Source organism: Juglans regia, chromosome 4 (assembly GCF_001411555.2).
Source record: "Juglans regia cultivar Chandler chromosome 4, Walnut 2.0, whole genome shotgun sequence".
NCBI classification, from domain to species: domain Eukaryota; kingdom Viridiplantae; phylum Streptophyta; class Magnoliopsida; order Fagales; family Juglandaceae; genus Juglans; species Juglans regia.
Window position 1 is genome coordinate 20804272 of NC_049904.1, and position 15574 is coordinate 20819845.

General features: G+C 36.3%; 1 protein-coding gene across 1 annotated transcript; it reads left to right on the forward strand.

Annotated features, from left to right (window-relative positions):
• The first annotated feature begins 4074 nt into the window (after positions 1–4074).
• Positions 4075–5085, forward strand: LOC109007989. Its single transcript, XM_018987909.1, has one exon. It carries the CDS (start codon positions 4075–4077, stop codon positions 5083–5085), a length of 1011 nt encoding a protein of 336 aa, XP_018843454.1.
• The last annotated feature ends 10489 nt before the right edge of the window (positions 5086–15574 follow it).

The window sequence follows — 15574 nt, forward strand, 5'->3', positions numbered from 1 at the left end:
TTCGGTGCTGCGCGTTTCGTTCCACTGCAGCCCAGCGTGAGTGCGCCTTCCAGCTCCTGCGTTTCGTGCGTCCCTGCGTGCGTTTTAATCTGCCCATGCATTTCACGTCCGCATTTCAAGTCCGCTGCAGCCCAGCGTGAGTGCGTTTTATTCCTCCCTCTCCTGCGTTTTGGTCCAGCTCGCCTGCGTTTCATGCCTTCCTCTCCTGCTGCTCAATTCATCTCCCTGCAACATAAATAAGACATGAGTACAATTTTGGAGTATTAATTTTTTCTTGGTGTGAACTAACTGCAATACAACTTCTTTCAAGTGTAAAATATCAAAATTTCATATTGAGTCAAGAATTAGAAATTACTACATAATTAAATGCTCATTCACATTTTGGTTAAACAAATCACTCACTTTAGCAATTTAATCATGTAATTTTTGACATTTTATCATTAATCATGCAAAAAATCCTCAACCAATAATCATATACACATGTTAACAGTACTCCATAAAAATTTCGGACCAAGATCTATTCATTAGCCTGGTCAAAAACTCCAAAATATAACACACTCTCCAGTTTATCGCCCAGAATGACCTTTCTGGGGTCTAAACAACTTTTGACCAATCAAATGATCTCCAAATGGAACAAATAAGGTATTCACATAAACTAGACTCCAAAATAAATAACTTTCATTAAGGAATCTTTCCGAAAAAACACTTACAAAAGCTTCGAAACAGGCGTTCAAAAGAGGTACGAAAAACTGTCCGAGAGTGTCTTTTGTGTTTTATGAAGGAAAAGTGTAAAGGAGAGCTGCTTTTCATGGGAAGTGGACTGGAGAGCTTCTTACACAAGCTATGTAAAGTGATAGGACTGAAGGAATGGTTGAGTGTTGGCCTTTTATTCTCATAAAAATCTGACCAAGATCTTTTCTCAAGGTGGAGTGTGAGAGTGAAAGAGTGAGGTGGCCCTTTAGCTTTGTCTATCAAGAACCTTCTAGGCCCTTCTTGTAAAGATCTGGCCAGCCAAGTGGGGGTACAAAACTTAGCCATGAAGCAATCCTATGGTGACCAAATTCGTGGGCCTTAATGGGCCTAAATTTTGGGGTTTAAAGAAGGTTTGGGTTGCTATCAAGCCCAAATCCAATATCACTTGGTCCAATCAATTTTTCAAGGTTAACAAGGTTGGATAATGATGTTCTAACACAAATTTGAAGGATTAATAGCATGTGGAAGTGATTTAATCAAGTGATTAAACACAATGCTAGAAATCGGATTAGAAAGGGTTTAGAGGCCAGCTTTAGGGTTTTGGGGAAACCGTTTAGGGTTTCGATTTCAACAAAACTTTTGGGCTTTCAATTGGATTCCCACCATTTAGGGTTTCACTAGGATTGAAAACCTCTTTGGTCTGGCACAATATGGTTGATCAGATGAAACAAAGTTTTGCTTAAGTGACAAGATTTCACAGCTTGATTCCTTCAAATCCATCAAACGTTCCTCATGGTACCAAGTATCTAATATTATTCACTAAGTGTGTCTAAGATCTTGCCAAGTGTCCAAATAAAATTTCTCTAATCTAATTTGGACATTCCTCACTATGATTTTGAAACACTGCAATTGGTGCGCTTACTGAGGTTACTATTCACTCCGAAAAAGTGAATCATAAACTTAACAATAAAAATTCCTAAATATTCATATTAACCTACAGTGAAAATATTATACCAAAATTCAATCTTGAAGTGCCCCTAAAAATAATTTCACAATTTTCAACAAACGTTTCGTCCAGAATTATCAAAATAGGATATTGCGCCATAAAATTCTAACTAATCCACTGAGTCTAATGGTGTATACCATAATGCATTCTGACACTTCTAACCACCTCAAATAAATAAAACTCATATTTCTAGCACCATAGTGAGTGATAACACTGACTATGTTGATAGACTAAAACCTATGTGATTGGTCGATTCGTAAAAACTTATGGGATTTTCACGAGATTCCTAAAGTCAATAGAAATTCCACCAATGAATTTCTAGCGGGCTGTTACAATTCAAGCCAGTTCGTTGACAACCATTATTTATGAACCACTCATGTCATATGTAAGCATGTCATCCAGCATAGCATACGATCATGTCATTCCGCATCATGTTCAAATTCAAAAATTATAATTATGTATGTATTATGTCATGCATCTCATGTGTATAAGACACGTAACTTATCTTAAGTTCAAAGTGCAAGATAAGATCAGTTCAGTTAATAATATGGCAATTCAAATGCATGGTACCAACGCAGTTCAGTTTCAGGGTGGGTGCGCAAGCCATGGACTCAAGCGTGGTCCACCATAGTAGGCCAGAATACTATCAGCGGCTCCCTTTGCTGCAGCGGGACGTGGGGCCGGTGCACAACCTCTCACACAGGATTAAGTGTATTGGCCAGTTAGATAAGAGCATTGGCATTGCATTAGCCAAATGCCTTTTCATCTTCAAATTTAGCAAATATCATCTATATTTGCTCCACATTGAATTAGCTAAATTGTTTTCATCCAAACTATAAGCTACAGTAAATCTATTTTTTTTTTCAAATATGAAAAGAGCTATAGCAAGTCTAAAAGTATTTTTTGAGATTATTATATTATAGATTGTTGGATTGTGAAAATAAAAATGAATATGATTTGTTGGAGGTTATTGAAGATTATGAAAATAAACTATAAATTAATTAAAAAAATATAAATAACAAAAAATAATAATATTTTATTATTATAGAGAGTGTGATGACTAATCCAATGTAGACTTTAAGTTTTGGATGATTAGCAAAAGGTGAAAAAGTTACATATTAGTCAAAATTTGAATAATAGGATGGCCAATCCAATGCTAATGCTCTAAGTTAGATTAGTCAGATAATTCAGATAAATCAGTCATGCACAACATAAACATCAGTATGATCAGTTATGATTTTTAAGCTCTCAGCATGACAAACTTTTATGAAAACCTTATGTTTATTATGTTTACGTTGTGATAGTTTTCTTGCTGAGTCTTCGGCTCATTTTAGTTTTATTTCTTATTTTTAACCACCCAGGTGAGGATGATGAACACGAGCAGACAGGCCAAGAGTAGAAAGAAGAGTCGATTTTAGTTTCAAACCTTCTAGAATAAAATTTCTTTTATGACATAAATTTTATTTAGATTATTCATTTAATATTTTTTTGAAGATATTTTCATTAGACAGTTTTTCTAAAACATAAATCCTAATTTCAGTTATTAAATTTGAGATCTCTTGTCGGATTTATTTTATGAAAAACACGTGACACTCCTAGCCTACGGTAACGGTGTTACAATTTGGTATCAGAGCCAGGTTGAGAGATTCTGTAGACTTTTGTTTTGAAAAGAAAAAAAAAATCTTTTAGAAATTCTGAAGTTAAGTTACCTAGGATGCTCCTAGCCTGCTCGTGAATAATCAAGGTTTGTTTTTTTAGTTGAATACTTTATAGCTCTTATTAGTTAGAACCATCATTATAGTTGTTTTTATTATTCATATCAAAATGCTGGTTAATTGTTAGTATGACATCTTGTCGTATATCATGGCCCTCGGCACTAGAAATCACCCAGATCGAGAGGGATCTTCTGGATCTAACCAGAATGATAACCCGGATCCTCTTGTCGCAGCTGCTACCCAATTTTTCCAATCAATGGTTTGTGGCCAATTTATGGCATCTAGAGCTCCTCAGGCAGGTTGTACCTTGGAACAATTTTCCCGCCAGCATCCCTTACCTTCGATGGCATATTGAATTCCTTAGATGCAGAAAGCTGGATTGAATGTATGGAGCAGATTTTCGAAGCGCTTTATTGCACGGATGATCAGAAGGTGAAATATGCCACTTACCATTTGACTAACATGGCAAACAAGTGGTCGAAGTCAACACGAGCATTGGTTCAATTGGAGTTTGGGGAAGCAGTCCCCATTTCTTGGGAACATTTCAAGAGAATCTTTCTAGATCACTTTTTCCCACAGACCCTTCAGGAGTCGAGAGCTCACCAATTTATGGACCTCACTCAAGGAACAATGACGGTAGCATAGTATGCTATGAAATTCATGGACCTTTCCCATTTTGCCAGTTACTTAATTCCAGATGAGGAAAAGAAAGCTGAAAAATTCGTGCACGAACTGGATCGTAGGATTCAAGAACGTGTGCGTACTCTCATGATTAGGAGTTTTATGGAGCTAGTCACCAGGTCTACCATTGTTGAAGAAGACCTCCATGGAAACATTGAGTACAAAAACCAAAGGAAGTGCCATCAACAACAACAACTCCAATCAGCATCGCATAAGGACAAGAGGCCTCATATCGAGAATCGTCAAGGGCAACCACCAGAAAGACAAAGTTACCCCACGTGCGCAACATGTGGGAGAAGACATTTGGGAAAGTGTATGTATGGCCAGAACATGTGTTTCAAGTGCGGGAAGCCAAACCATCTAACCCGAGACTGCCCAATAAAGAGACCCAGGGAACTAGGAAGGAGCGGAGGACAGAAGATGATAACTACGGTAAGAGTATATTCCATCACCCCTGTTGATGCTGAAGCGTCAAACAATGTAGTCACTAGTACCTTTCCTTATCCTAAATTTAGATATGTATATAGAACGATGAATAAATTGCATGATCCTGATAGCTCTAAGTGTTATGACATTCATATAGGCACATTATCGTTGTTTTCACGTCATGCCTCCATTTTATTCGATTCTGGAGCTACTCATTCTTTCATTTCAAATCATTATGCACCTTTGGCTGAGAAGATACCTGAACCACTACAGCCTAGTATGTCTGTTGCTACACCCTCGGGAGGACATATCATTTGTGATTCAATGCTAATTGGATGTCCGATAGAGATTCAAGGGAGAATTCTACCTGCGGACTTAATCATATTTAATATGTCTGGGTTTGACGTGATTCTGGGAATGGACTGGTTATCTCAAAACCATGCCTGTGTGGATTGCTTTAATAAGAGAGTAGTTTTTAAATCCACAAAGGGTGTGGAGTTTAGTTTTCAGTCAGTACGTGAAAGTTCCCCTCCTCGTGTAGTCTCAGCTTTACAGGCCACCTGACTTTTGAGATAAGGATGCATGAGATTTCTAGCGAGTTTGGTCTTACCACCAATAGATGGACTCAAGATTGAAGACATAAAAGTAGTTAGAGAATTTAGAGATGTGTTTCCTGAAGATCTTCCAAGGTTACCACAGGATAGAGAAGTAGAGTTCGTGATTGATCTCACTCCAAGAACGGCGCCTATATCTAAAGCACCCTACCGTATGGCTCCAGTTGAGTTAAAGGAACTCAAGGTTCAGTTGCAAGCGTTACTAGAAAAAGGTTTCATACGCCCCAGTATTTCCCCATGGGGTGCTCCGGTACTTTTCGTGAAGAAGAAGGATGGGTCTATGCTTTTATGTATTGACTACATGGAGTTAAATAAAGTAACTATCAAGAACAGAAACCCTCTACCCCGGATAGACGACTTATTTGATCAACTTCAGGGAGCCCAAGTCTTTTCTAAGATAGATTTGCGATCCAGACACCACCAGTTGAAGGTTAAGGAGACAGATGTGCAGAAGACGGCTTTCTAGACACAGTATGGACACTATGAATTTCTTGTTATGCCATTTGGTCTAACTAATACCCCCGCAGCTTTCATGGATCTTATGAATAGGGTATTTAAGGATTATTTGGACCAGTTTGTGATAGTTTTTATCGGCGATATTCTCATTTATTCTTGGAGTAGCAGAGAGCATGAGGAGCATTTGAGGATTGCCCTTCAGATACTAAGAGAAAAGAAGTTGTATGCAAAATTTAAGAAATCTGAGTTCTGGTTACAAGAGATTTCCTTTTTGGGACATGTGGTATCAACAAAAGGAATTTCAGTGAACCCAGGGATGGTTGAGGCAGTGGTAAAATGGGCCAAGCCTAGTAATGGCAATGAGGCACGAAGTTTCTTAGGTCTCGCTGGCTACTATAGAAGATTTGTAGAAGGATTTTCAAATATTGCAGCTCCGATGACAAAGTTGACAAGAAATGATGAGAAGTTCTTATGGACAGATGAGTGCGAGGACAGTTTCCAAGAATTGAAGAAAAGATTAGTAACAACACCAATTCTTACAGTTCCCTCGGTAGATGGAGGATTTTTTATATACAGCGATGCTTCACTAAAGGGTTTAGTTTGTGATTTAATGCAAAATGGGAAAGTTATTTTATACGCTTCCTGACAACTAAAGAATTATGAGCAGAATTATCCAACCCATGATTTGGAACTTGCAGCAGTAGTTTCTGCCTTGAAAATACGGAGGCATTATTATCTTTATGATGAAAAGTGTGAGATTTATACCTACCATAAGAGCTTGAAATATTTCTTCACATAGAAAGAGCTGAATATGAGACAACGAAGATGGCTGGAACTTCTGAAGGACTATGACTGTAATATTAACTATCATCCTGGCAAAGCAAATGCCGTAGCAGATGCACTTAGTCGAAAGTCATCCTCTGGCACCTTGGCTATGATGTTTACTCCTCAGAAGCATATACTACTAGAAATGGAGTGAGCAGGCATTGAGGTAATCCAGGACACTCAATCTAAGATGAATAGTTTGACCCTTGGTTCAACAATGATAGATCAAATTAAGGTCACCCAAGCTAGTGATACAGAATCGATGAGGATTAAAGGAGAAATAACAGAGGGTAAGAGACCTGATTATATAGTATCAGATGATGGCACCCTGAGATTTAGGGGAAGATTATGTGTACCCAATGATAGAGTAATTAAAGATTTGATTTTGAGAGAAGCACATCGTTCACTGTACATAGTTTGGAAGCACCAAGATGTATTGGGATTTAAAACAGGCACTTTTGGTGGAGTGGGATGAAGCGAGAGATAGTGACATATGTAGCATAGTGTCTGACATGTCAACAAGTCAAAGTAGAGCATCAGAGACCCTCAGGTATACTTCAGCCACTCCCTATACCAGTGTGGACTTAGGATGAGATCGGGATGGACTTTGTTTCAACGTTCCCGAACGCGCTAGGATGTCAGGATGCAGCATGGGTGATTGTTGACCGATTATCAAAATCAGCCCATTTTATTCCTATTCAGATGACGTACTCCGTGGATAGACTGGCATAATTGAACGTTAGAGAGATTGTCAGATTACATGGGATACCATCTAAGATCATCTCTGATAGAGATACCCGATTCACTTCAGTTTTTTGGAGGAAGGTACAGAAGGAGTTGGGAACTCAACTGACTTACAGCATGGCATTTCATCCTCTGATAGATGGTCATTCAGAAAGGACAATTTAGATACTAGAAGATATGCTTAAAGAGAGCTTGATGGAATTTAAAGGTAGTTGGATTAAGTATCTACCCCTTATCGAGTTTGCATATAATAATAGTTACCAGGAAAGTATACAGGCAGCGCCGTATGAAGTACTTTACTGACTTAAGTGTAGCGCCCCTCTATTGGAAAGAAGTAGGAGAGCGGAGGATACTGGGACAAGAAATTATACAAGACATGTGTGAGAAAATATCAATTATTAGAAAGAAGCTCACCATAGCACAAGAGCGACAGAAGAAATATGCGGACCAACGACGATGAGAATTGGAATTTCATGTAGAAGATAAAGTATTCTTGAAGGTTGCACCGATGAAAGGGATAGTGTGTTTTGGTAAAAAGGTGCTATAGCTTACAGACTAGCACTTCTACCTCACTTGTCGGCAGTACACAATGTGTTCTATGTCTCTATGTTACAAAAGTATGCCCTGGATCCCACACATGTATTGGAGTAAGAGCTTCTTCAGATTTGAGACGACCTCATCTATGAAGAAATTCTAGTGAGAATATTAGCACAGAGGACCCAAGTACTATGAAACAGAACTATTTAAATGGTTGAAGTACTTTGGAGTCACCACAGCAAGAGAGAAGTCACTTGGGAACACGAGGAAGACATGAGAGAGAAATACCCCGACTTATTTTAATCAAGGTACGTTCCATCTCGAGGGCGTGATTTTCTTATAGTGGGGGAGATTTGTAACATACTAGTCATAGATTTGGGGTATATAAGTAAATCTTCTAGTTATTTTATTATTATTATTATTCTTTTTATAATCTTATCAGATTTTACATTTATTAATTTTAATAATTACTATTATAATTTTGTTTGAATTTACTAGAGTTTTGTTTTATTATTAATTCTAGTAATTATTACTAGATTTTTATCAGATTTTACGTCCTCTAGAGTTTTTGGTTTGAATTCAAATTTTAGTTCTTCCTATCTCCACCGAACCTCATCTCTTGTTTTTAGCCTCTAAAATAAACACTATAAACCTCCAAACCCGTATGTCTCTCAATATTAGTTGTTAACATTCTAATGGAAACCGACTCTATTGTTGAGCAATTTCTCCACTTTGCACGTCTCTACCCCTCTAGGTTTCCTTTTATTTTTCTCAATCATCTACATTTATAAATTTCGCTTACCCCTTATACGAGAAGAGAAAACTCAAGTCGTGAGCCACCCCACTGCTGAACTCCTCCACACAATGATCCTTCCCCCACTTTCAACCACCGTGCAAGGCCAAGAGCCCCCAAACACAGTAAGCCCTCGTGCCCCACCCTCTTCACAGAACCATTTTTGGTGAACCTCTGTTTTCCATGTCTGAAACAGAGCCGTCACCTCTCCTCCACGGTAGCCACCTCAAGAGACGCCGAACTACCTCCCCGATGACACAAAGTTTGCCGGCCATCTTTTTCGGTCACACCCACTCCCTTCTGGTAAGCCCACCGCCATCGACCACCAATTTCTCTCTTGTTTTCGGTTTAACAGTTTCGCTCCCTATACTCTCTCTCTCTCTCTCTCTCTCTCTCTCTCTCTCTCTCTCTCTCTCTCGGTGTCGCACCACCATAGAGAAGCCGCTAGTTGCGCCGCCATGACCCCCGCTTGTCGCCTGAACCACCGCGCAGCCCATCTCCGTCACATACCTTTTCTCGGTGAGCCCCTGTTATCTCTAGCATGGCTTTTCGTTGCTCTGTCCGTGTGCCTTAAAACCTCCATGAAACATTGATTCCCAATGGGCCCTTAGGCCTTATGTTTGCTAGGATTATTAGATAAGTTTGTGTTTTAAAAAGTAAATTGGACTTAGTTTTAACTTGTTTGGTGTTTAAATCTGGTGGGCTAATTTTCTTGTGGGCTGAGCTTGAGGTTAATTAGACATGCAGCATTGGGATAGATTTGTATTTTAAATTGTGCTTGACTTTATTATGTTTCAATAATTGTTTTAGTGATTTTTATTGAACTTAATATTTCTAGTTGAGTTTATTTTTATGAAATAAATATTTTAGTCATAAGCTCATTTTTATAAGAAAACACTTAAAGATTTTGAAATGTATTTTAAAATGTACTATTGAGCCTAATATTTTGTTAATATTCCTTTGTTTATTTAGTAGAATTTTAATAAAATTATTATGTTAAGAATATTTAAACATATTAATATTTATTAGGTTTCTTGTAAGATGGAATAATTATGTTAATAAATGAAACTTATTTTTTAGAATTGAAGTTTTATGACTTAGCCCAAGTATCCTACTAAATTTTAATATGTTATTAGTATTTAAATAATTTAAATACTAGGATTTGTTGATTATGGTGTTGAAAAAAAGATTTATTTGACTATCTTTTAGATTGTGAATTTGATTAAATAGGATATTAGTACATGTTGCTCTTAGAAAAATTTAGTGATAGTTAATATTGATATAGGTGACGAGCTACGAAGTGAGATTCAAGAAGAGACGCAGCGAGGTAAGTAATTTGAACATAAATTAGGATTATCACAGTTCAGCTTATATATAAGTATTATTCAAGTCAGTTCGTTGACATCCATTATTTATGAACCACTCATGTCATATGTAAACATGTCATCCAGCATAGCATACGATCATGTCATTCAGCATCATGTTCAAATTCAGAAATTATAATTATGTATGTATTATGACATGCATCTCATGTGTATAACACGTATGCTATATTAAGTTCAAAGTGCGTGATAAGATCATATCAGTTAATAATATGGCCATTCAGATGCATGGTACCAATGCAGTTCAGTTTCAGGGTAGATGTGTAAGCCACAGACTCAAGCGTAGTCCACCATAGTATGCCAGAATGCTATCAGCGGCTCCCCTTGCTGCAGCGGGAGGTGGGGCCGGTGCATAACCTCACACATAGGGTTAAGTGTGTTGGCCAGTCAGATCAATTTGATAATTCAGATAAATCTGTCATGCATAGCATAAGTATCAATATGAACAATCATGATTTTTAAGCTCTCAGCATGAAAAACTTTTATGAAAACCTTATGTTTATTATTTTTACGTTGTGATAGATTTCTTGGTGAGTCTTCGACTTATTTTAGTTTTATTTCATGTTTTTAACCACCCAGGTAAGGATGATGAGCATGAGAAGGCAGACCAGGAGTAGAAAAAAGTGTTGATTTTAGTTTCAGACCTTATAGAATAAAATTTCTTTTATGACATAAATTTTATTGATTATTGATTTAATATTTTTTGGAAGATATTTTTATTAGACATTTTTTCTACAAAATAAATCCTAATATCTATTATTAAATATGAGATCTTTTGCCGGGTTTATTTTATGAAAAACACGTGACACTCCTAACCTACGGGAAGGGGGTGTGATACCCCATATGATATGGATAAGGGTAGGTGGTGTATGAGATCCCACATTGTTTGGGAAGGAGAAGTTCTTGCTTTTTATAAGGTTCCAATGTGGCTCCAATTATATCATTGACTAGTCCTTTTAGAGTATAGGCCATGTGGTTTGGGCCTTCCATTGGGGCGTTACAGGGGGTGTTACAGTAACATTAGGATGTTAAAGGTGAAGAGCTCGAACATAAAATTTTTAACGTTCGGATGTTAGTTTGTCATTCGCACGTATAAATTCTCATCATTTGAACATTTAGATTGTTTGTGTGTTAAAACGTGCGAACGTGGTATCATACGTTCGAACGTTTTGTTCGAATTTGCCGGCATTTTGTTCGAACATTAGATTCGAACGCGAATCAAAGTTCGAATGTTGTGTGAACGTTATGATCAGAAATAGTAATTTCATAAAATTAAAAAGCATACAAATTGTTTCATATTACACCTTAAATGTAACAACTAATAATGTCTTATAGAGTTGCAAAAATAGAGAATAAAAGTTTCTAATAATGATAATGATAATGATATATTGATCATTTCTTCTTTTCTCGCCCATTACGATCCTGTTGAATTGACATAACACCTTCCATCTGGACCATCATCTCCCTTTGCACTTGCTCTTGGATTTCAATGCATATTCTCTCATCGCGGTCTCTTTGTTGCTCCTGCAAACGCGTCTTTAAACTAGACTGTCGCAATAAGAGAGACTCCAACTCCTATTGTCTCGACTTCATTTGCTCAATTTCTTGGCGTGCTGCATCTAAATCTTTAGTAAGATTCTTAACTTCCGAAGTCAAGGTCTTGGAGGATTAACCAACACACTTGGAAGAATGTCCCAAACCTCTTACCAAACTAGATTTGGTCCCGAGCACTTGTGTGAATATGTTTATGCCACTTGGAGAGGATTCCTCAAAGGCTGATTGGATCTCAATTATTTTTTCCTACAATTACAACAAAAATATGATAATAAAGCTCACATATTAAAAGAAATGAGGACTCAAACATAATATAAATTCACATGTTGCATAATTTAGTCACAGAAAATAACATCACTTACATAATTATCCTTAGCGACAGGATCAACCCACTCACTATGTTCATCAGTGTGAGTAACAGTATTGACATGAATGAGGGAGAAATTTTCAGGATTATCACGTTTCTAACAAAACCACATTAGTAAATTTAAAAAATAATGTTAGTACTTAAATAAAAGAATATGATAAAAATGAGTGAGAATTAATAAGTTATCAATTACCATTTTATCAGCACGATGTTGGAATGACCTTAAGACGGCACGATTGTGGATTTTCAAAGCCGTTCTATTCTGTACATTGATAGAACTTAAGTGCTGCAAGAGAAATTAACAATGTTAAATACCTGATAATCTGGACTTGCGAAAAGATCACTACACTTCCTCCAATCATCTAACTTCATTTTTTGAAAAGGAGATTGAACAGCCTCTTCCAACGTCTCGAACTTCTTGAAGTGGTCATGACATTATCCCTTGTGATGCCAAAATAATCTAGCCATCAACTCGTTAATAGTTTGCACATCCTCGCTACGGCTCCGAATTCATATGCAATTCAGAGCCGTAGTGAATTTCAAAACATCTCGCCGTAGTGAATTCGGAGCCGTAGCCATCAACTCGTTAATAGTTTACACTTTGAGGTCAAATTCATGCTAAGAAGTGAATTACGTAAAAAATATGAAATCAGAACATCTCTAAAAAAATTTACTTTAGTATATAAACTCACCAATACACGACTCCAAATGTGATCCTCCACCTCATTCGGAACATCTCTCCATGATCGCACATAAAATGGGGCATAAGCTTGAACTAGTGTGCCGACATAGGAGGCAATCAATGCTAAACTATCATCCAGTCCTTTAATGTAGTTACCAAGAATGTTGAGCTTGATTTTTTCATGCCTTCTATTTCTTTCAAGAGCAAGGCCACGTGTGTAGCCATGTCCGCGACGTGACAATGCAGTAGCTAATATTTTTAAAATAATTAAATATGGTCCTCAAAGTATTGAAATATAATTAATTATCAACAACATTTCCTTACTTGTAGGTGTCGACTGGCTGTCTGTCTCCTGTGTATTAACTTGTTCAAGAGCGAAGTCCTCAATTGGGAAGTCATGAACCAGTTTAGGATGTAACAACTCGCTAGAAATTCACTGGTAGAATTTCTATTGACTTTAGGAACCTCATGAAAACCCCATGAGTTTTTACGAATCAACCAATCGCATAAGTTTTAGTTTGTCAACATAGTCAGTGTTATCACTTACTATGGTGCTAGAAGTATAAGTTTTATTTATTTGAGAAAGTTAGAAGTGTCAGAATGCGTTATGGTCTACACCATTAGAGTCAATTGATTATGTAAGATTTTATGGCACAATAAGTTTATTTTCATATTTTTGGACGAAATGCCTGTTCGAAACTATGAAATTATTTTTAGGGGAACTTAGAGGTTGAATTTCAGTAAACAATTTTCACTGTAGGTTAATATGAATATTTAGAAATTTTTAGTGCTAAGTTTATGATTCACTTTTTTGGAGTGAATAGTAACTTCGATAAGCGCAGCAATTGCAGTATTTCAAAATCACAGTATGAAATGTCGAAATTAGATTAGAGAAGTTTTATTTAGACACTTGGCAAGATCTTAGCCATGCTTAGTGAATAATATTAGACACTTGGCACCATGAGGAACATTTGTTGGATTTGAAGGAATCAAGGTGTGAGATCATGCCACTTAAGCAAAACTTTGTTTCATCTTATCAATCAAATTATGCCAGACCAAAGAAGGTTTCAATCCTTGCGAAACCCTAAATGGCTGGAATCCAAGTGAAACCCCAAAAGCTTGGTTGAAACTGAAACCCTAATGGTTTCCCCAAACTCTAAAGTTGGCCTTCAAACCCTTTCTAATCCGATTTATAGTATTATGTTTAATCACTTGATTAAATCACTTCCACATGCTACTAATCCTTCAAAGTTTTGTTAGAACATCATTATCCAACCTTCTTAATCTTGAAAAATTGATTGGGCCAAGAGATATTAGATTTGGGCTTGATAGCAACCCAAACGCTCTTTAAATCCCAAAATTTAGGCCCATTTGGTTTAGGCCCACGAAATTGGTCACCATAGGATTGCTATTTGGATATGTTTTGCACCCCAGATCTTTACAAAGAAGGGCCTAGAAGGTTCTTGAAGTACAAATCTAAAGGGGCCACCTCATTCTTTCACTTTTACACTCCACCTTGAGAAAAGAACTTGGACTGATTTTTGTTTATTGCAATGAGAAGAAAAGGCCAACACTCAAGCTTTCCTTCAGTCCTATTACTTTCCATAACTTGTGTAAGAGGCTCTCCAGTCCACTTCCCACAAAAAGTAACCCTCCTTTACACTTTTCCTTCATAGAACACAAAAGAAACTCTCGGACAATTTTTCTTATCTCTTTTGCACGCCTGATTCGAAGCTTTTGTAAGTATTTTCTCGCAACGTTCCCTTCATGAAAGTTGTTCATTTTGGAGTCTAGGTTACGTGGATACCTTATTTGTTCTATTTTGAGATCATTTTATTCATAAAAAGTTGTTTATACCCCAGAAAGGTCATTCTAGACTATAAACTGGAGAGTGTGTTATATTTTGGAGTTTGTGATCAAGCTAATGAATAGATCTTGGTCTGAAATTTTTATGGAGTACTGTTAACATGTGTATATGACTATTGTTTTTGGATTTGTTGAATGATTAAAATTTTTGGTGAAATATTTTCTTAGATCTAGAAACTTAGAAACTGGAAGAGGAAAAACAGTTTCTGTTTTGAGAAAGTTTAAATCTTTTATGGTTTAATCTTATTCCAATGGCTTTTATATTTTTATTGGAAGATCCTAAGCCTCTTATATACATGGTAGAATGTTATTTTGAAGATATTTGATGTTAGTTTCGAAGATATGAAATTTTTTGCATGGAGTTTTTCGGTTAGACCAAAGTGATGATGTTCTTGGCTAAATTTATGTTTTGGTTGATGTTTAACCATGTGATATTAAGTTTCAAGCTTGGATTTGTTTTAGGACACCTTTTTAAACCATGTGATATTTTAGTTTGAAGATCACTTCTTTATAAATCGTGGATCAAGAGGTTGATCAAAACAACTTAGAAATAAAAATATGTTTTGAACTTAGAAGAAAAACAAAAAAAAAAAGTTCAAGTATGGTTTTAGTGATTTTGATGACTTTTTTTCATGATTAAAAACATGATTATTCTTAGGAATACGATATGAATATAGTAGAAGAAGAATTTTGGTTTAATTATGAGTTTTAAAATTTGAAAGAATTACAACAAAAATCAAAGGAAATAGCCATTGTGAGTTTCGGCCCTATAGAGTTTTAATGGTTGTATTTAGTTTTAAATTTTTTTGAAATGATATTTGAGCTTAGGACAAAATTTACATAAGGTATGTAAATTTTGGTGATTTTTGGAGTTATGATGCAAAATCCTTAAGTTAGGGGTAAAATTGTCATTTTCCCACATGTAGAGGGTAAAATGGTAATTCTAATCTAAGCTGATATTTTTCCATATTTATAGTTGTTAGTGATTAAGCTCTAGTTTTTAGAAATCATGACTTTCAGTTTCTCGTGATTGCACTTGAGTTTTGTCTAGAAGCACGAAGATCGAGGTAAATTAGCTCTTAACTTACTATCAGTTTAATGTGTATGAGTGATAAGTAAGGGAACTAAAGTGTATGTATGCATGTTATCATATGTGTCATACCAAGTCATTACATATTTATCTGTTACACATAATTTATTCTATCATGAATTATTCATCTATTATATAAGATA